The following is a 22,034-nucleotide window of genomic DNA, read 5'->3' on the forward strand; positions in this document are numbered from 1 at the left end:
AGATGTAGGTGATGGGGAGGAAGGCAGCAAATCACACTGCCACGTGTGTACCTATGCAACAATCTTGCATGTTCTTCATATGTACCCCAAAACCTAAAATGCAATAAAATAAATAAATGGGGAAAAAAAGTTTGTTCATGTCATTTGCTTGCATTTTAGCAGGATTATTTGTTGTTGTTGTTCGTAAGCTGTCTGTGTTCTTAGTGGAATCTAGATATTAATATTTCATTTCATGTATTGTTTGTAAATATTTTATTTCTTTTTACAAGTTGTCTGTTTATGGTGTCGATAATTTCTTTTGTTGTGAAGAAGCACTTTAGTTTAACTAAGCCCATTTGTCTATTTTTGGTTTTGTACATTTGTTTTTTAAGGTCTTTATCATGAAGTGTTTGCCAAAAACAATGTTCAGAATAGTTTTTCATGTTTCCTTCCTGTAGTTTTATACCCTTCGTTTTACACTTAAGCCTGTAACCAGTTTGTGATAAATTCTGTATACGGTGAGAGATACAGGTCTATATTAATTCTTCTACATATGGCCACCCAGTTTTCCGAGGACACTTTTTGATTAGGGTGTCCTTATTACAGTCTATATTTTGTTGATTTTATTGATGACCAGTTGATATATGTATGTGGCTTAATTTCTGGGTTTTCTCTTCTATTCTTTTGAACTATATATCTATTGTTTAATTTTTTTATTGCATTTTAGGCTTTGGGGTACATATGAAGAACATGCAAGATTGTTGCATAGGTATGCACATGGCAGTGTGATGTGCTGCCTTCCTTCACATCACCTATATCTGGCATTTCTCCTCATGCTATTTCTCCCCAACTCCCCACCCCCACCATCCCTCCCATATTTACACCCTACAGACCCAAGCGTGTGATGCTCCCCTCCCTGTGACCATGTGTTCTCATTGTTTAACACCCACCTATGAGTGAGAACATGTAGTGTTTGATTTTCTGTTCTTGTGTCAGTTTGCTGAGAATGATGGTTTCCAGGTTCATCCATGTCCCTACAAAGGAAACGAGAACATCGTTTTTGATGGCTGCATAGCATTGCACGCTGTATATGTGCCACATTTTCCCTATCCAGTCTATCATCGATGGGCATTTGAGTTGGTTCCAGGTCTTTGCATTGTAAACAGTGCTGCAATGAACATTCGTGTGCATGTGTCCTTATAGTAGAACGATTTATAATCCTTTGGATATATACCAGTAATGGGATTGCTGGATCAAATGGAATTTCTATTTCTAGGTCCTTGAGGAATGGCCGCACTGTCTGCCACAACGGTTGAATTAATTTACACTCCCACCAACACTGTAAAACTGTTCCTATTTCTCCACATCCTCTCCAGCATCTGTTGTCTCCAGACTTTTTAATGATCGCCATTCTAACTGGTGTGAGGTGGTATCTCAATGTAGTTTTGATTTGCATTTCTCTAATGACCAGTGACGATGAGCATTTTTTCATATGTTTGTTGACCTCACATATCTCTCTTTTTTTTTAAAGTGTCTGTTCATGTCCTTTGAACACTTTTGAATTGGCTAGTTTGTTTTTTTCTTGTAAATCTGATATAGTTCTTTGTAGATTCTTGATATCAGCCCTTTATCTGACGGGTAGTTTGCAAAAATTTTTTCCGGTTTTGTTGGCTGCTGATTCACTCTAATGACTGTAATATTTTTTGTGCAGTAGCTGTGGAGATTGATTAGGTCCCATTTGTCTATTTTGACTTCTGTTGCCAATGCTTTTGGTGTTTTGAACATGAAGTCGTTACCTATGCCTATGTCCTGAATGGTTTTGCCTAGATTTTCTTCTCGGGTTTTTATGGTTTTAGGTCTTATGTTTAAGTATTTAATCTATCTGAGATAATTTTAGTGAAAGATGTCAGGAAGAGATCCAATTTCTGCTTTCTGCACATGGCTAGCCAGTTTTCCCAATACCATTTATTAAACAGGGACTCTTTCCCCATTGCTTGTTTTTGTCACGTTTGTCAAAGATTGGATGTTTGTAGATGTGTGGTGTTGCCTCTGAAGCCTCTGTTCTGTTCCATTGTTCTATGTCTCTGTTTTGGTACCAGTGCCATGCTGTTTTGATTACTGTAGCCTTGTAGTATAGTTTGAAGTCAGGTAGTGTGATGCCTCCCGCTTTGTTCTTTTTGCTTAGAGTTGACTTGACTATGTGGGCTCTCTTTTTGTTCCATATGAAGTTTAAGGTGTTTTTTTCCAGTTCTGTGAAGAAGGGCATTGGTAGCTTGACGGGGATAGCATTGAATCTGTAAATTACTTTGGGCAGTATGACCATTTTCAGGGTATTGATTCTTCCTAACCATGAACATGGAATGTTTCTCCGTCTGTTTGTGTCCTGTCTTATTTTGTTGAGCAGTGGCTTGTAGTTCTCCTTGAAGAGGTCCTTTATGTTCCTTGTTAGTTGTATTCCTAGATATTTTATTCTCTTTGTAGCAATTGTGAAGGCAGTTCGTTCTTGATTTGGCTCTCTTTAAGTCTGTTACGGGTGTATAGGAATGCTTGTGATTATTGCACATTCATTTTGTATCCTGAGACTTTGCTGAAGTTGCTTATCAGTTTCAGGAGATTTTGGGCTGGGACAATGGGGTCGTCTAGATATAAAATCGTGTCGTCAACAAGTAGAGACAATTTGACTTCCTCCTTTCCTATTTGATTATCCTTTATTTCTTTTTCTTGCCTGATCGCTATAACTTCCAATGCTATATTGAATAGGAGTGTTGAGAGAAGGCATCCTTGTCTAGTGCCATATTTCAAAGGGAATGCTTCCAGTTTTTGTCCATTCAGTATTATATTGACTGTTGGTTTGTCGTAAATAGCTTTTATTATTTTGAGATTCATTCCATCAATACCTAGTTTATTGAGGGTTTTTAGCATAAAGGGCTGTTGAATTTTGTCAAAGGCCTTGTCTGCATGAATTGAGATAATGATGCGGTTTTTGTCTTTGGTTCTGTTTATGTGGTGAATGACGTTTATAGACTTGCGTATGTTGAAGCAGCCCTGCATCCCTGGGATGAATCCTACTTGATCATGGTGGATAAGCTTTTTGATGTGCTGTTGCAATTGGTTTGCCAGTATTTTATTGAAGATTTTTGCATCTGTGTTCCTCATGGATATTGGCCTGAAGTTTTCTTTTCTTGCTTAGTCTCTGTCAGGTGTTGGTATCAGGATGATGCTGGTCTCATAAAATGATTTGGGAAGAATTCCCTCTTTTTGTATTGTTTGGAATAGTTTCAGAAGGAATGGTACCAGCTCCTCTTAGTATGTCTGGTAGAGCTCGGCTGTGAATCCTTCTGGACCTGGGATTTTTATGGGTGGTAGGCTCTTAATTGCTGCCTCAACTTCAGACCTTGTTATTGGTCTCTTCAGGGTTTTGGCTTCTTCCTCGTTTAGGGTTGGGAGGATGCAAGTGTCCAGGAATTTACCCATTTCTTCCAGATTTACTAGTGTATGTGCATAGACATGTTTTTAATAATACCTGATTATGGTTTGTATTTCTATGGGATCTTTGGTGACATCCCTTTTATCGTTTTTTATTGCATAAATTTGATTATTCTCTCTTTCCTTTTTTATTAATTTGGCAAGTGGTCTGCCTATTTTGTTGATCTTTGCAAAAAACTAGCTCCTGGATTTACTGATTTTTTGAAGGGTATTTTGTGTCTCTATCTCTGTCAGTTCTGCTCTGATCTTAGTTTTTTCTTGTCTTCTGCTAGGTTTTGAGTATTGTTGGTCTTGCTCCTCTACCTCTTTCAATTTCGACAATAGCGTGTCGATTTTAGATCTTTCCTTGCTTCTCATGTCGGCATTTATTACTGTATATTTTCCTCTAGACACTGCTTTACATGTGTCCCAGAGTTTCTGTTATGTTGTGTCTTCTTTCTTCTTGATTTTGAAGAACATCTTTAATTCTGCCTTCATTTCATTGTTTATCCAGTCAACATTCAAGAGCAAGTTGTTCAGTTTCCATGAAGCTGTGCGGTTCTGAGTTAGTTTTTGAATTCTGAGTTCTAACTTGATTGCACCGTGGTCTGTGAGACTGTTTGTTATGATTTCCATTCTTTTGAATTTGCTGAGGAGTGATTTAATTCCAATTATGTGGTCAATTTTAAAGTAGGTTTGATGTGATGCTGAGAAGAACGTATATTCTGTGGATTTGGGGTGGAGAGTTCTGTAAATGTCTCTTAGGTTTGTTTGGTACAGGTGTGAGTTCAAGTCCTGGATATCCTTGTTAATTTTCTGTCCTTTTGATCTGTCTAATATTGACAATGGGGTGTTAAAGTCTCCCACTATTATTGTGTAGGAGCCTACGTCTCTTTGTAAGTCGTTAAGAACTTGTCTTATCTATTTGGCTGCTCCTGTATTGGGTGAATATATATTTAGGATCGTTAGCTCTTCTTGTTGCATTGATCCTTTTACCATTATGTAATGTCCTTCTTTGTCTCTTTTGAACTTTCTTCGTTTAAAGTCTATTTTATCAGACATGAGAATTACAACTCCTGCTTATTTTTGCTCTCCATTTGCTTGGTAAATCTTCCTCCATCCCTTTATTTTGAGCCTTTGTGTATCCTTGCATGTGAGATGGGTTTCCTGGATACAACACACCAATGAGTTTTGGCTTTTTATCCAATTTGCCAGTCTGTGTCTTTTTATGGGGGCATTTAACCCATTTACATTTAGGGTTAATATTGTTATGTGTGGATTTGATATGGTCATTTTCATGCTAGCTCTCTGTTTTGCCTATTAATTGATGCAGTTTCTTCATTGTGTTTATCCTCTTTACCATTTGGCATGTTTTTGGAGTGGCTGGTACTGGTTGTTCCTTTCTAGGTGTAGAGCCCCATTCAGGAGCTCTTGTAAAGCAGGCCTGGTGGTGTTGAAATCTCTGAGTAGTTACTTGTTTGTCAATGATTTTATTTTTCCTTCACTTATGAAGCTTATTTTGGGTGGATATGAAATTCTGGGTTGAAAATTCTTTTCTTTAAGGATGTTGCATATTGGCCCCCACTCTATTCTGGCTTGTAGGGTTTCTGCTGAGAGATCTGCTGTGAGTCTGATGGGCTTTGCTTTGTGGGTAACCCAACCTTTCTCTCTGGCTCCCCTTAGCGTTTTCTCCTTCATTACAACCCTGGTAAATCTGAAGATCATGTGCCTTGGTGTTGCTCTTCTTAAGGAATATCTTTGTGGTGTTCTCTGTATTTCCTGGACTTGAATGTTTGCCTGCCTTGCTAGGTTGGGGAAGTTTTCCTGGATAATATCCTGAAGAGTATTTTCCAGCTTGGATTCATTCTCTCCAACACATTCTGTTAGACTTATCAAATGTAGATTAGGTCTTTTCTCATAGTCCTACATTTCTTGGAAACTTTGTTCATTCCTTTTTACCCTTTTTCCTCTAATCTTGCCTTCTCATTTTATTTCATTGAGTTGACCTTAACCTCTGATAGCCTTTCTTCTTCTTGGTCAATTCAGCTGTTGAAAGTTGTGTATACTTCTCCTAGTTCTTGTGTTGTGTTTTTCAGCTCCATCAATTCACTTATATTCCTCTCTAAGTTGTTTATTCTCGTTAGCATTTCGTCAAATCTTTTTTTGAGGTTCTTAGTTTCTTTGCATTGAGTTAGAACATGTTCTTTTAGCTCACACAAGTTTCTTTATTTTATTTTATTTTATTTTTTATTGCATTTTAGATTTGGGGGTACATGTGAAAAACATGCAAGATTGTTGCATGGGTGCACACATGTCAGTGTGATTTGCTTCCTTCCTTCCCTTCATCTATATCTGGCATTTCTCCCCATGCTGTCTCTCCCCACCTCCCAACTCCCTCATCCCTTCCCCATTTCCCCCCAACAGACTCCAGTGTGTAGTGCTCCCCTCCCTGTGTCCATGTGTTCTCATTGTTCAACACCCACCTATGAGTGAGAATATGTGGTGTTGGATTTTCTGCTCTTGTGTCAGTCTGCTGAGAATTATCGTTTCCAGGTTCATCCATGTCCCTAAAAAGGACATGAACTCATCATTTTTGATGGTTGCATAATATTCCATGGTGTATATGTATCACATTTTCCCTGTCCAGTCTATCATCGATCGGCATCTAGGTTGGTTCCAGGTCTTTGCTATTGTAAACAGTGCTGCAATCAACATTCATGTGCATGTGTCCTTATAGTAGAATGATTTATAATCCTTTGGATATATACCCAGTAATGAGATTGCTGTGTCAAATGGAATTTCTATTTCTAGGTCCTTAAGGAATCACCACACTGTCTTCCACAATGGTTGAGCTAATTTACACTCCCACCAACAGGGTAAAAGTGTTCCTATTTCTCCACATCCTTTCCAGCATCTGTTGTCTCCAGATTTTTTAATGATCACCATTCTAACTGGCGAGCTCACACATTTCTCATTACCCACCTTTTGAAGCCTCATTCCATCAATTCATCACACTCATTCTCCATCCAGCCTTGTTTTCTTGCTGGTGAGGAGTTGTGATCCCTTGACGCAGGAGAGGCGTTCTGGTTTTGGGTGTTTTCATCATTTTGCGCTGGTTTCTTCCCATATTTGTGGATTTATCCACCTGTCGTCTTTGTAGTTTTTGAATTTCAGATTGAGTCTCTGAGTGGACATCAAGGTTGTTGATGATGAAGTTGTTTCTTTTGGTTTCTTAGTTTTCCTACTACCAGTCAGGCTCCTGTGCCATAGGACTTCTGACGTCCACTCCAGGCCCTGCTTTCCTGGGGATCACCTGCAGGGTTGCAGAACAGCAAGGGTTGCTGCCAGTTTCTTCTTCTGCTTTCTTTGTCCCAGAAGGATACCCGCCTGATATCAGTTTGAGCTCTCCTTTATGAAGTGTCTCTTTGGATTTACTGTGGTCAGGGAGCTGCTTGATGAAACAGTCTGTCCTTTACAGGAACTCAAGTGCTGAGCTGTGAGCTCCATTGTTCATTCAGAACTGCTTGGCAGGTATGTTTAAGTCTGCTGCGACAGAACTCATAAACCCCCTTATTTTGTTCTCCCAGGTGCTCTGTCCCAGGGAGTTAGGGCTTTATTCATGAGTTTTTGTTGTGCTGCTGCCTTTCTTCAGGGCTGCCCTGCCCAGCGAGGAGGCAGCCTAGTCAGTGTCTGCATGCAGAGGCTTTGCTGAGCTGCTGTGGGCCCTGCGCAGCTGCTGCGTGAACTTCCCTGCAGTCCTGTTTATACGTGTATAGTTAGAACTGCCTTGGCAATTGCGGCCCACCTATGTAATGGCGGACTCGCTCTGTAATGGCGGGCTGCCTCAGCAATGGTGGACTACCTCCCTAGTGGTGGAGTGCCTCGATAATGGCGGACGCCCCTCTCCCACAGAGCTGCGCCATCCCAGGTCCAGCTGTGCTTACTGTGAAGCTCTCAATCCAGAGTGTTTCAGATTGCTGTTTTTTTGTTGGGGTGGGACCATCCGAGCCTGATCACCTGGCTCCCTGCCTTAGAGCCTTTTTTACGTTGGTGTTCCAGTCGCCTGTTGAAGAGGCGCCAGGGTCTGTTTGTTTTCCCCTGCGGCCACTCACTGTGCCTGCACCACTGAAACAACTGCAGCGAGATTCCTGGTCCTTTTTTGCCCGGGAATCTCTCCTTCTGGTTCCCTTTTTCAGTCCCCTTTTCGATCAGTTGAATGGGCGATTCTTTCTTCCCAGAACTCCAATTCCCAGCTTAAACAGTGCCCGACCCATGTATTTTGTATGGAGAATGCCATGCTGGGGTGCCAGCCAAGACAGCCACACTGGCCGAAACAGTTGAGCTGTCTAAAACAGCTGCACTGGTTGAAACAGCTGCACTGGCAACCCGTGGGTCTCCTCTGTCTGGGAATCTCCTGGTCTGTGTGCAATAAAAATCCGTCTGGAAATGCGGTGTCCACTCACCCTACATGCTTTCACTGGGAGCTGCAATCCAGAGCTACTCCTAATCAGCCATCGTGGATCCATCCTCCCATGTGTCTATTTTTATACCAATACCATGCTGCTGTAATTTCTGTAGCTTTATAGTATAATTTGAAGTAGGTAATGTGATGCAGGCAACTTATTTCCTTTTGCTTAGGATTGCTTTGGCTCCACAAACTCTTTTGTGATTTCATATGAATTTTATCATTGTTTTCTAATTCTGAAAAATTACATTGGTATTTTGACAAGAATTGCATTGAATCCGTAGATTGCTTTTGACAATATGAACATTTTAATGATATTCATTCTTCTGTTTCATGACCATATGATGTTTTTCAATTTATTTGTGTCATCTCCAATTACTTTAATCAGTGTTTGATAGTTTTATTTATAGATATTTTTCACCTCTTTTGTTAAATGCATTCCTAGGTATTTTATTTTTGTAGCTATTGTAAGTGGTAACAAACTGACTACTTTATTTGGTTCTAAGCTTGATTATTATTAGTTAATAGAAATGCTACTCATTTTTTTACATTGATTTTGTGTTCCAATATTTTACTGATTTCATTAATCAAATTTAAGAATCCTTTGGGTGGAGCCTTTAGAATTTTCTCTATATAAGGTCATATAATCAGCAAACAGACATAATTTGACTTCTTTTTAAATTCAGATGTCTTTTATTTATTTCTCTTGCCTGATTGCCCTGGGTACAACTACCAGTATTACTTTAAAAAGGAGTAGTTAAAGTGGGCTTTTCTGTCTTCTTTCAGTTCTTAGAAGGAATACTTTCAACTTTTCCCCATTCAATATAAGATTTGCTATGGGCTTGTTATATGTATTTTTTATAACTTTGAGGTATGTTTCCTCTATGACTAGTTTTAAAGGGTTTTTGTAATGAAGTCATGCTAAATTCTATTAATGATTTTCTGTACCTATGAAGATGATCATCTAGATTTTGCTTTTAATTCTGTTTATGTGGTGAATTATTTTTATTGATTTGTGTATGTTGAATCATCCTTTCATCCCTAGGATAAAAGCAACTTGATCATGACGTATTATCTTTTTGATGTGGTGTTGGATTCAGTTAGTTAAAATTTTATTGAGACTTTTCACATCTATATTTATCTGTGATATTGGTTTGTAGATTTCTTTTTAATTTTGTTATGTTTATAACTGGCTTTAGTAATGTTTATAACTGTGTCAGAGAGGGAATGGGACAAGGGCAATCAGAAATGACATAAAATTTTTCTAGCATTTTGAGTTTAGTTTTTCTTTTTTAGACATTTCCTTGGTTGCTGCAGCTTCTCAGCTTGTTCTAGAGTTCTCACAAAAACCACTTTTCTATATATATTGTGGGCTGTTTTGCTTTGTTTTTGTTTGTTTATCTTTTGGTGTTTCCATGGGGCAATGAGGGCCTGGATCTTCTTGGTCTACCATCTTGCTGATGTTACTCTTCAGTAGTATCTCCTCTTCTCATCAATATTTGTCTGTTTTTGTATCTTTTTTTTTTATAAGGTTGTGGTTCACCTTGAAACTATTCTAGGAGCCTCAGTTCAGCACATTAAACTGAAGAAAATGAAGTACTCTTTTCAGTTGTGGACCGCAATGATGTCAGCAAAGGGACATGATGGAAAGGTATGCTTGCTTCTTCCTTTCCTTACATTTTCTTTGTGTAAACAATTATTGAGCTTCTATTGTGGGCCATATGTTAGAAGTGTAGAGAAAAGAAACTCATGAGAAAAATAAGTAAATAGTAAAATATTTAAAGAAAGCACAGTTTGGTGAATGCTTTACTGGTATACGCATATATCGTTATGTATCACAGAGAGTTTGCCTACTCCTATATGGAAGTCAGTGAAGGCTTTTTGGTGGAGGAATTGCTGTCTCTCAAATCTTGAATGATTTGGAAGCCATAACCAGTTAGAGAAGAGATAAAGATTATGCCAGGCAATGAGGAAACCATGGCATGGACAAGGGCATAGGAGAATAAAGCTAATCTTAGTATGTTGTATGCTAGGTACTCAAAACATGTAGGTTTTAATAAAGCATAAAGTGACTAGGTAAATTCAGTTGTCAAGTGCCAGCTTTACCTTCCCCCTGAGATGTTTTAAAAATAAATGTACAGAGCTATCTGCCCATCTCCTGTTTATTTTTCCCTTCCTCTTCATATCTGTTATGATTAGAAGATGATACAGGTACTTGTAAAAGAAGCTTCCCTTAGGCCAGGTTTTTTTCAGGCATGCTTAAGACTTTAAATATGAACACTTTGAGAAATATGAGATAAATTCAAAATTCTGAAGAATTTAACTTTTGTGAATATAGGAATGTTTTATGCCAATGGGAATGTTTGTGTTAGAGCATCACATATCCAAATTCAAAGGGCAGGCTACCTCCTGGTTTTATTATCTTGTGCAAGCTACTTAGCGAATCTGCAGTTTACTCATTTGTAAAATTAATTTATTGACACCAATGTTACAGTTTAATTTTGTGGATTGAGAATATTTTTAATAAAGTGTCTCACATGCAGTAGCCCCTCCATAGGCAAAAATCACATGATCCCGTCTACCTTAAATAAAACAATCAGTCACTTTTTTACTTTTTCAAATAGCCAGTTTACTTTGTAGAAACACTGGAAATATCACAGACCAAAAAGTTTATAAAAATTCATAAAATGAGGATGTTTGGCTCTGACGTGAAAGTTTATAATCAGAACTTAAATCAAAATTAAAGCAAAAATCAAAAACAAAATGTTTATTTTGTTTGCTTCCAGAAGACACGCTCCTATAATTTGGATAAACCGTTAACATACATGCCAACTGTCAAAATTGGTTCCATAATATCAAATCTGAAAAAAAAGATAGAGGAGGGAAAAATCTGTTCCTATTTTGAATTATGACTACTGATTTAGAGATGATGGTAATACACAATTTACCATGTTCCTTATTAATAATCGCTTAAAATAGGTATACTGTATGATTAGTACTTGAAGTTTTTTTTTTTTTAATTTATTTTTATTTTTTATTTTATTATTATTTTTATTGCATTTTAGGTTTTGGGGTACATGTGAAGAACATGCAAGCTTGTTGCATATGTATACACGTAGCAGTGTGATTTGCTGCCTTCCTCTCCCTCACTTATATCTGTCATTTCTCCCCATGCCACAACCCCCAGCTCCCCACTCCCCGCTCTCCCCCCTGTTTCCCCCAACAGACCCCAGTGTGTAGTGCTCCCCTCCCTGTGTCATTGTGTTCTCATTGTTCAACACCTGCCTATGAGTGAGAACATGCGGTATTTAATCTTCTGCTCCTGTGTCAGTTTGCTGAGAATGATGGCTTCCAGGTTCATCCATGTCCCTACAAAGGACACGAACTCATCGTTTTTGATGGCTGTGTAATATTCCATGTTGTATATGTGCCAAATTTTCTCTGTCCAGTCTATCATCGGTGGGCATTTGGGTTGGTTCCAGGTCTTTGCTATTGTAAACTCTGCTGCAATGAACATTCCTGTGCATGTGTCCTTATAGTAGAATGATTTATAATCCTTTGGATATATACCCAGTAATGGGATTGCTGGGTCAAATGGAATTTCTATTTCTAGGTCCTTGAGGAATGGCCACACTGTCTTTCACAATGGTTGAACTAATTTACACTCCCACCAACAGTGTAAAACTGTTCCTATTTCTCCACATCCTCTCCAGCACCTGTTGTCTCCAGATTTTTTAATGATCGCCATTCTAACTGGCATGAGGTGGTTTCTCAATGTAGTTTTGATTTGCATTTCTCTAATGACCAGTGATGATGAGCATTTTTTCATATGTTTGTTGGCCTCATGTGTGTCTTCTTTTGTAAAGTGTCTGTTCATATCCTTTGCCCACTTTTGAATGGGCTTCTTTGTTTTTTTTCTTGTAAATCTGTTTTCGTTCTTTATAAATTCTGGATATCAGCCCTTTGTCAGATGGGTAAACTGCAAAAATTTTTTCCCAATCTGTTGGTTGCCGATTCACTCTAATGATTGTTTCTTTTGCTGTGCAGAAGCTGTGGAGTTTGATTAGGTCCCATTTGTCTATTTTGGCTTTTGTTGTTTTGGTCATGAAGTCCTTGCCTACACCTATGTCCTGAATGGTTTTGCCTAGATTTTCTTCTAGGGTTTTTATGGTGTTAGGTCTTATGTTTAAGTCTTTAATCCATCTGGAGTTAATTTTAGTGTAAGGTGTCAGGAAGGGGTCCAGTTTCTGCTTTCTGCACATGGCTAGCCAGTTTTCCCAACACTCTTTATTAAACAGGGAATCCTTTCCCCATTGCTTGTTTTTGTCAGGTTTGTCAAAGATCGGATGGTTGTAGATAAGCTGTGTTGCCTCCAAGGCCTCTGTTCTGTTCCATAGGTCTATATCTCTGTTTTGGTACCAGTACCATGCTGTTTTGATTACTGTAGCCTTGTAGTATAGTTTGAAGTCTGGTAGTGTGATGCCTCTTACTTTGTTCTTTTTGCTTAGAATTGACTTGGCTATGCAGACTCTCTTTTAGTTCCATATGAAGTTTAAGGTGTTTTCTTCCAATTCTGTGAAGAAGGTAATTGGTAGCTTGATGGGGATAGCATTGAATCTGTAAATTACTTTGTGCAGTATGGCCATTTTCACGATATTGATTTTTCCTAACCATGAACATGGAATGTTTATCCATGTGTTTGTGTCCTCTCTTATTTCGTTGAGCAGTGGTCTGTAGTTCTCCTTGAAAAGGTCCTTTGCGTTCCTTGTTAGTTGTATTTCTAGGTATTTTATTCTCTTTGTAGCAATTGCAAATGGCAGTTCACTCTTGATTTGGCTCTCTTTAAGTCCGTTATCGGTGTATAGGAATGCTTGTGATTTTTGCACATTTATTTTGTGTCCTGAGACTTTAATGAAGTTGCTTATCAGTCAGGAGACTTTGCACTGAGATGATGGGGTCTTCTAGATACACAATAATGACATCTGGAAATAGAGAGTATTTGACTTCCTCCTTTCCTATTTGAATGCCCTTTATTTCTTTATCTTGCCTGATTGCTCTGGCTAGAATTTCCAGTACTATATTGAATAGGAGTGGTGAGAGAGAGCATCCTTGTCTAGTGCCAGCTTTCAAAGGGAGTGCTTCCAGTTTTTGCCCATTCAGTATGATATTGGCTGTTGGTTTGTCACAAATAGCTTTTATTATTTTGAGATACGTTCCGTGAATACCTGGTTTATTGAGGGTTGTTAGCATAAAGGGCTGTTGAATATTTTCAAAGGCCTTCTCTGCATCAGTTGAGTTAATCATGTGGTGTTTGTCTTTGTTTCTGTTTATGTGGTGAATTACATTTATGGACTTGTGTATGTTGAATCAGCCTTGCATCCCTGGGATGAATCGTGCTTGATCATGCTGGATAAGGTTTTTGATGCGCTTTTGCAATCGGCTTGCCAGTATTTCATTGAAGATTTTTGCCTCTATGTTCCTCATGGATATTGGCCTGAAGTTTTCTTTTCTCGTTGAGTCTCTGCCCAGTTTTGATATCAGGATGATGTTGGTCTCATAAAATAATTTGGGAAGGAGTTCCTTTTTTTTGATTATTTGGGATAGTTTCAGAAAGAATGGTACCAGCTCCTCTTTGTATGTCTGGTAGAATTCGGCTGTGAACCAGTCTGGACCTGGGCTTTTTTTGGGTGGTAGGCTCTTAATTGCTGCCTCAACTTCAGACCTTGCTATTGGTCTATTCAGGGTTTTGACTTCTTTCTGGTTTAGGCTTGGGAGGAGGCAAGTGTCCAGGAATTTATCCATTTCTTCCAGGTTTACTAGTTTATGCGCATAGAGCTGTTTGTAATAGTCTCTGATGATGGTTTGAATTTCTGTGAAATCTGTGGTGATATCCACTTTATCGTTTTTTATTGCATCAATTTGGTTATTCTCTCTTTTCTTTTTTATTAATCTGGCTAGTGGTCTATTTTGTTGATCTTTTTGGAAAACCAGCTCCTGGATTTATTGATTTTTTGAAGGGTTTTTTGTGACTATCTGCTTCAGTTCTGCTTTACCCATTCGTTTGCTGATGGACACTTAGATTGATTTTACATCTTGGCTATTGTGAAAAATGCTGCAATAAACACATACATGAGTGCAAATATCTGTTTGATGCACTGATTTTCTTTTTTTTTAACTTTAATTTCTGGGATACATGTGCAGAACGTGCAGGTTTGCATACATGTGTCATAGTGGTTTGCTACACCCATCAAACCATCATCTACATTAGGTATTTCTCCTAATGCTATCCCTCCCCCAGCTCCCCACCTCCTGACAGGCCCTGGTGTGTGATGTTCCCCTCCCTGTGTCCATGTGTTCTCATTGTTTCATTGTTCAACCCCAACTTATGAGTGAGAACCCGTTGTGTTTGGTTTTCTGTTCCTTTGATAGTTTGCTGAGAATGATAGTTTCCAGCTTCATCCACTTCCCTGCATAGGACATGAACTCCTTTTTTTTAATGACTGCATAGTATTCCATGGCGTATATGTGACATATTTTCTTTATTCAATCTATCACTGATGGACATTTGGGTTGGTTCCAAGACTTTACTATTTTAAATAGTGCTGGAATAAACATATGTGTGCATGTGTCTTTATAGTAGAATAATTTGTAATCCTTTGAGTATATACCAAGTAATGACTTTGCTAGATTATATGTTAATTCTGGTTCTAGAACCTTGAGGAATTGCCACACTGTCTTCCACAATGGTTAAACTAATGTACACCACAACCAACAGTGTAAAAGTGTTCTTATTTCTCCACATCCTCTTCATCATCTGTTGTATCCATACTTTTTAATGATCGCCATTCTAATTGGCATGAGATGGCATTGCATTGAGGTTTTGATTTGCATTTCTCTAATAACCAGTAATGATGAGATTTCTTTCATATGTTTATTGGCTGCGTAAATGTCTTCTTTAGAGAAGTATCTGTTCATACACTTCACCCATATTTTGATGGGGTTGCTTATTTTTTTTTCTTGTAAATTTATTAAATTTCCTTGTAGACTATGGATATTACCCTTTGTCAGATGGAAAGACTGCAAAAATTGTCTCCCATTCTGTAGGTTGCCTGTTCACTCTGATGACAGTTTCTTTTTCTGTGCAGAAGGTTTTTAGTTTCAGTTTTCTTCTAGGGTTTTTATGGTTTTAGGTCTTATGTTTAAGTCTTTAATTCATCTTATGTTAATTTTTGTATAAGGTGTAATGAAGGGGTCCACTTTCAGTTTTCTGCATATGGCTAGGCAGTTTTCTCAACACCATATATTAAATAGGGAATATTTTCCTCATTGCTTGTTTTTGTCAGGTTTGTCAAAGATCAGATGCTTGTATATGTGCGTTGTTATTTATGAGGCCTCTGTTCTTTTTCATTGGTCTATATATCTGTTTTGGTACCAGTATTATGATGTTTTGGTTACAGTAACCTTGTAGTATAGTTTGAAGTCAGGTAGCGTTATGGCTCCAGCTTTGTTCCTTTGCTTAGAATTGTCTTGGCTATACAGGCTTTTTTTTTGGTTCTGCATGAAATTTTAAAAAGTACTTTTCTAATGCTTTGAAGAAAATTAATGGTAGCTTGATGGGGATAGTATTGAATCTGTAGATTACTTTGGACAGTATGTCCATTTTCACAATATTGATTCTTCCTATCCATGAGCATGGAATGTTTTTACGTTTGTTTGTGTCCTCTGTTATTTTCTTGAGCAGTGGTTTGTAGTTCTCCTTGAACAGGTCTCTCACATCGCTTGTCAGTTGTATTTCTAGATATTTTATTCTGTTTGTAGCAATTGTGATGCTTGTGATTTTTGCACATTGATTTTGTATCCTGAGAGTTTGCTGAAGCTGCTTAACAGCTTAAGAAGATTTCAGGCTGAGACAGTGGGGTTTTCTACATATACAATCATGTCATCTGCAAATGGAGACAATTTGACCTCCTCTATTCCTATTTGAATGCCCTTTATTTTTTCTGTTGCCTGATTACCCTGACCAAAACTTCCAATATTATGTTGAGTAGGAGTGGTGAGAGAGGGTATCCTTGTCTTGTGAAGGTTTTCAAAGGGAATGCTTCCAATTTTTGTGAACTCAGTACAGTTTTGGCTATGAGTTTGTCATAAATAGGTCTTATTATTTTGAGATGCATTCCATCAATATCTAGTTTTTGAGAGTTTTTTAAAATTTATTTATTTAACTTTAGTTGCATACTATATCTGGCATTTCCCCTCATGTTATCCTTCCCCACCCTCCCCTTCCCCACCCCTGCTATCTCTCCCCTACCCCCCCCAACTGCCCCCAGTGTGTGATGCTCCTTTCCTTGAGTCCACCTGTTCTCATTGTTAACAACCACCTATGAGTGAGAACATGCAGTGTTTGGTTTTCTGTTCTTGTGTCAGTTTGCTGAGAATGATGGTTTCCAGATTCAGCCAAGTCCCTACAAAGACAACAAACTCATCGTTTTTTATGGCTGCATAGTATTCCATGGTGTATATGTACCACAGTTTCTTTGTCCAGTCTACCATTGATGGGCATTTGGGTTGGTTCCCCGTCTTTGTTATTGTACACAGGGCTGCAATGAACATACATGTGCATGTGTCTTTATAGTAGAATGATTTATAGTTCTTTGGTATATGCCCAGTAATTTGATTGCTGGGTCAAATGGAATTTCTATTTCTGGATCCTTGAGAAATCACCACACTGTCTTCCACAGTGGTTGAACTAATTTACACTCCCACCAACTGTGTAAGAGTGTAACTATTTCTCCACATCCTCTCCAGAATCTGCTGTCTCCAGATTTTTTAATGATCACCATTCTAACTGGCATGAGATGATATCTCAATGTGGTTTTGATATGCATTTCTCTAATGACCAGTGATGATGGGCATTTTTTATATGTTTGTTGGCCTCATAGATGTCTTCTTTTGAAAAGTGTCTGTTCAAATCCTTTGCCCACTTTTGCATGGGATTGTTTGTTTTTTTTCTTGTAAATCTGTTTTAGTTCTTTGTAGATTCTGTATATTAGCCCTTTGTCAGATGGGTAGATTGCAAAAATTTTTTCCCATTCTGTTGGTTGCTGATTCACTCTAATGATGGTTTCTTTTGCTGTACAGAAGCTCTGAATTTTAATTAGATCCCATTTGTCTATCTTGGCTTTTATCACCATTGTTTTTGGTGTTTTAGTCATGATGTCCTTGCCTATGCCTATGTCCTGGATGGTTATGTCTCCGTTTTCTTCTAATGTTTTTATGGTGTTAGGTTTTATGTTTAAATCTTTAATCCATCTGGAGTTAATTTTAGTGTAAGATGACAGGTAGGGGTCCAGTTTCTGCTTTCTGCACATTGCTAATCAGTTTTCTCAACACCATTTATTAAACATGGAGGTCGTTTGTGTGTCTATTGAGATAATCATGTGGTTTTTGCCATTGGTTCTCTTTATGTGATGGATTACATTATGGATTGGTGTATGTTGTACCAGCCTTGCATCCCAGGGATGAAGCTGACTTGATTTCAGTGGATAAGCTTCTTGATATGCTGCTGGATTCGGTTTGCCAGTATTTTACTGAGGGTTTTTGCATCAACATTCATCAGCGATATTGACCTAAAATTTTCTTTTCTTGTGTTCCTGAAAGGTTTTCGTATCAGAATGATATCTCATAAAATCAATGAGGGAGGAGTCCCTCTTTTTTATTGTTTCGAGTAGTTTCAGAAGGAATGGTACCAGCTTTTCTTTGTACCTCCGGTGTAATTCAGCTATGAATCCATCTGGTCCTGGGCTTTTTTATGTTGGTAGGATATTAATTACTGCCTCAGTTTGAAAACTTGTTATTGGTCTATTTATGGATTCAAATACTTCATGTTTTAGTCTTGGGAGGTTGCATGTGTCCAGGAATGTATCCATTTTTTTTCTACATTTTCTAGTTTATTTGCATAGAGGTGTTTAGAATATTCTCTGATGGTAATTTGTATTTCTGTGGGATCAGTGGTGATGTCACCATTATCATTTTTTGTTGTGTTTATTTGATTCTTCTCTCTTTTATTCTTTATTAGTCTGGCTAGCAGTCTACCTATTTTGTTAATCTTTTCAAGAAACCAGGTCCTGAATTCATTGATTTTTTTGAAGGGTTTTCCCTGTCTCTATCTCTTTCAGTTCTGCTCTGATCTTAGATATTTCTTGTCTTCTGCTAGCTTTTGAATTTGTTTGCTCTTGCTTCTCTAGTTCTTTTAATTGTGATGTTAGGCTGTCGATTTTAGATTTTCCCCACTTTCTCCTGTGGGTATTTAGTGCTATAAATTTCCCTCTAAGCACTGCTTTAGCTGTGTCCCAGATTCTGGTACATAGTTTCTTTGTTCTCACTGGTTTCAAATAACTTATTTATTTCTGCTTCAATTTCATTATTTACCAAGTAGTTTTCAGGAGCAGGTTGTTCAGTTTCCATTTAGATGTGCAGTTTTTAGTGAGTTTCTTAATCCTGAGTTCTAACTTAATTGCACTGTGGTCTGAGAGGCTGTTTGTTATATTTCCATTCTATTGCGTTTACTGAGGAGTGTTTTACTACCAATTATGTGATCAATTTTAGAATAAGTGAGATGTGGTGCTGAGAAAAAATGTATATTCTGTTGATTTGGGGCAGAGAGTTTGTTAAATATCTATTAAGTCCACTTGATCCAGAACTGACTTCGAGTCCTGAATATCCTTGTTTATTTTCTGTCTCATTGATCTGTTTAATTGAGAGCTGGGTCTTAAAATCTTATGCTAATATCGTGTGAAGAGAGTCCAAGTCTTTTTGTAGGTCTTTAAGAACGTGCTTTATGAATCTGGGTGCTCCTGTATTGGGTGTATATTTATATTTAGGATAGTTAGCTCATCTCGTTGCATTGATCCCTTTACCATTATGTGATGCCCTTCTTCATTTTTCTTTTTTTGATCTTCGTTGCTTTAAAGTCTGTTTTATCAAAGAGTGGAATTGCAACCCACCTTTTCTTTTGCTTTCCTTTTGCTTGGTAAATTTCCCTCCCTCTCTTTGTTTTTAGCCTATGTGTGTCTTTGTGCATGAGATGGGTCTCCTGAATAAAGCACACTGATGGGTCTTGACTCTTTATCCAATTTGTCAGTCTGTGTCCTTAAATTGTGGCATTTAGCCTGTTGTCATTATAATGTTAGCTGATTATTTTATCTGTTAGTTGATGCAGTTTCTTTGGTATGTTTTTGCAGTGACTGGTACCAGTTTTTCCCTTCCACATTTAGTGTTTCCTTCAGATCTTGTAAGGCAGGCCTTGTGGTGACAAAATCTCTCAGCATTTGCTTGTCTGGAGTGGATTTTATTACTCCTCTGCTTATGAAGCTTAGTTTGATGGGATATGAAATTCTGGGTTGAAAATTTATTTCTTTAAGAATGTTTATATTGGCCCCCATTCTCTTCTGGTTTGTAGGGTTTCTGTAGAGAGACCTACTGTTAGTCTGATGGGCTTCCTTTTGTGGGTAAACTGATCTTTCTTTCTGGCTACGCTTAACACTTTTTTCTTCATTTTAACCTTGGTGAATCTGACGATTATGTGCCTTGGGGTTGCTCTTATCGAGGAGAATCTTAGTGGTGTTCTCTCTATTTCCTGAATTTCAATGTTGGCCTGTCTTGCCAGGTTGGGGAAAGTCTCCTGGAAAATATCCTGAAGAGAGATTTCCAGAAAGGTTCCATTCTCCCCATCAGTCTCAGGTACACCAATCAAATGTAGGTTTGGTATTTTCATATAGTCTCATATTTCTTGGAGACTTTGCTTGTTCTTTTTCATTTTTTTCTCTAATCTTGTCTTTACATTTTATTTCACTAAGTTGACCTTAAATTTCTGATATTTTTTCTTCCACTTGATTGGTTTGGCTATTGATACTTGTGCATGCTTCATGAATTTCTCGTGCTGTTTTTTTTTTTTTCAGCTCCATCAGATTATTTATATTCTTCTCTAAACTAGTTACTTAAGTTGGTAATTCCTCCAAACCCTTTTCAAGGTTCTTAGCGTCCTTGCATTGTGTTAGAACATGCTCCTTTAGATCAAAGGAATTTGTTGTTACCCACTTTATGAAGCCTACTTCTGTCAATTTGTGAGTCTCATTCTCCATCCAGCATTGTTCCTTTGCTGGTGAGGGGTTGTGATCCTTTGAGGGAGAAGAGGCATTATGGCTTTTGGGAATTTTCAGCCTTTTTGCACCAGTTTTAATTCATCTTCCTGGATTTATCTATTATTGGTCTTTGGTGTTGGTGACCTTTGGATGGGGTTTCTGTGTGAACATCCTTTTTGATGATGTTGATGCTATTTCTTTCTGTTAATTTTCCTTCTAACAGCAAGGCCCCTCTGCCACACGTCTGCTGGAGTTTGCTGGAGGTTCACTCCAGACTTTGCCTGGGCATCACCAGCAGAGCCTACAAAACAGCAAATATTGCTGCTTGTTCTTTTCTCTGGAAGCTTTATTCCAAAAGAGCACCCATCAGATGCCAGCCAGAGCTCTTCTCTATGAGGTGTCTGTCGACCCCCACTGGAAGGTGTCTACCATTCAGGAGTCACAGGTGTTAGTGACCCACTTGAGGAGGCAGTCTGTTCTTTAACAGAGCTTGAGCACTGTGCTGGGAGATCCACAGCTCTCTTCAGAGCCAGCAGACAGGAATATTTAAATCTGCTGAAGCTGAGCCCACAGCCACTCTTTCCCTTAGGTGCTCTGCCCCAGGGAGATGGGATTTTGATCTATAAGGCCCTAACAGAGGCTGCTGCCTTTCTTTCAGAGATGACTTTCCCAGAGAGGAGGAATCTAGAGAAGCAATCTGGCTACAGAAGCTTTGTCAAGCTGTGGTGGGCTCCACCCAGTTCAAACTTTTGGGTGGCTTTGTTTATACTGTGAGGGGACAACTGTTTACTCAAGCTTCACTAATCATGGATGGCTCTCCCCACATTAACCTCACGCATCCCAGGTTGACTTCAAACTGCTGTGCTGGCAGACAGCATTTCAAGCCAGTAGGTCTTAGCTTGCTGGTTTCCATGGGGGTGGTATTTGCTGAGCTAGACCACTTGGCTTTCTGGCTTCAGACCCCTTTCCCGGGGAGTGAATGGTTTTGTCTTGCTGGTGTTCTTGGCACCACTGGTGTATGAAAATGAACTCCTGCAGCTAGCTTGGTGTCTGCCTAAATGGTCACCCAGCTTTTTGCTTAAAACTCAGGGCCCTGGTGGTGTATGCACCTGGGGGTATCTTCTGGTCTGTGGGTTGCAAAGACCATGAGCCAAGTATAGCATCTGGGCTGGAATGCACGATTTCTCCTGGCATAGTCCCTCAGGGCTTCCCTTATCTAGTGGAAGTTTCCCAACCCCTTGTACTTCCTGCATGAGATGACGGCACATCCTGACTCTGTTCGCCCTTCCTGACCTGCACCCATTGCCTATCCAGTCCTAATCTGATAAGCCAGGTGCCTCAGTTGGAAATGCAGAAATAATTCAGCTTCTGCGTTGATCTCTCTGAAACCTGAAGACTGGAGCTGTTCCTATTTGGCCATCTTACAAAGATAGTCTGTTATTTGCTTTCTGGTTGTTTTGTTAGCCTCTTTGTTTCTTCTTTTCTTTATTTTATCCTTTGTGTAAAAGTAATTTTTTTTCCTGCAGTATGTTCTAATATTTTGCTTATCATTTTTTATGTGTGCATTATAGGTTTTTGTCTTGTGGTTATCAGGAGGTAATAATAATAACCATTTTTTTTAACTGGCAACAATTTAACTCTAATAACAAAAAAATTAAAAAGACTTTCTTGTATTAATTTATTTCTTTTTATGCTATTTCTTAAAACATGGTTGTAATTAATATCATAGTCATATCTTCAAGAACAAAATTCCACACTCAATGAAAGTAAATTTAAAAATAAGAAGAATACTGTATTCCTTTGGTTGCACAGAAATCAACATATATATTCAGAAAGCCTGAAAAAGAAATATAATATGACACCCTGAAATTAAAACAATAATTCTTCAGCAATAGACCCTATGCAAAATAAATATTCAAAATGCCAGATACATCAAAATATTGACTTTAAAGAGGTTTAATGAGATTGATTTTTTTTTTTTTTTT

The 22,034-nt window shown here is 38.3% G+C and overlaps 1 protein-coding gene across 3 annotated transcripts in view; it reads left to right on the forward strand.

Annotated features, from left to right (window-relative positions):
* The window catches only part of FAAH2 (fatty acid amide hydrolase 2), a 204,501-nt gene that overhangs the window by 162,463 nt on the left and 20,004 nt on the right, over positions 1 to 22,034 (forward strand). For all 3 annotated transcript variants that reach the window (XM_017519684.2, XM_017519685.2, XM_037735270.1), the window contains one exon: positions 9,441 to 9,560. In XM_017519684.2, coding sequence (XP_017375173.1) covers positions 9,441 to 9,560 — 120 coding nt within the window. The remainder of the gene's footprint in view (positions 1 to 9,440; positions 9,561 to 22,034) is intronic.

Source organism: Cebus imitator, unplaced genomic scaffold (assembly GCF_001604975.1).
Source record: "Cebus imitator isolate Cc_AM_T3 unplaced genomic scaffold, Cebus_imitator-1.0 Scaffold766, whole genome shotgun sequence".
Taxonomy (NCBI): domain Eukaryota; kingdom Metazoa; phylum Chordata; class Mammalia; order Primates; family Cebidae; genus Cebus; species Cebus imitator.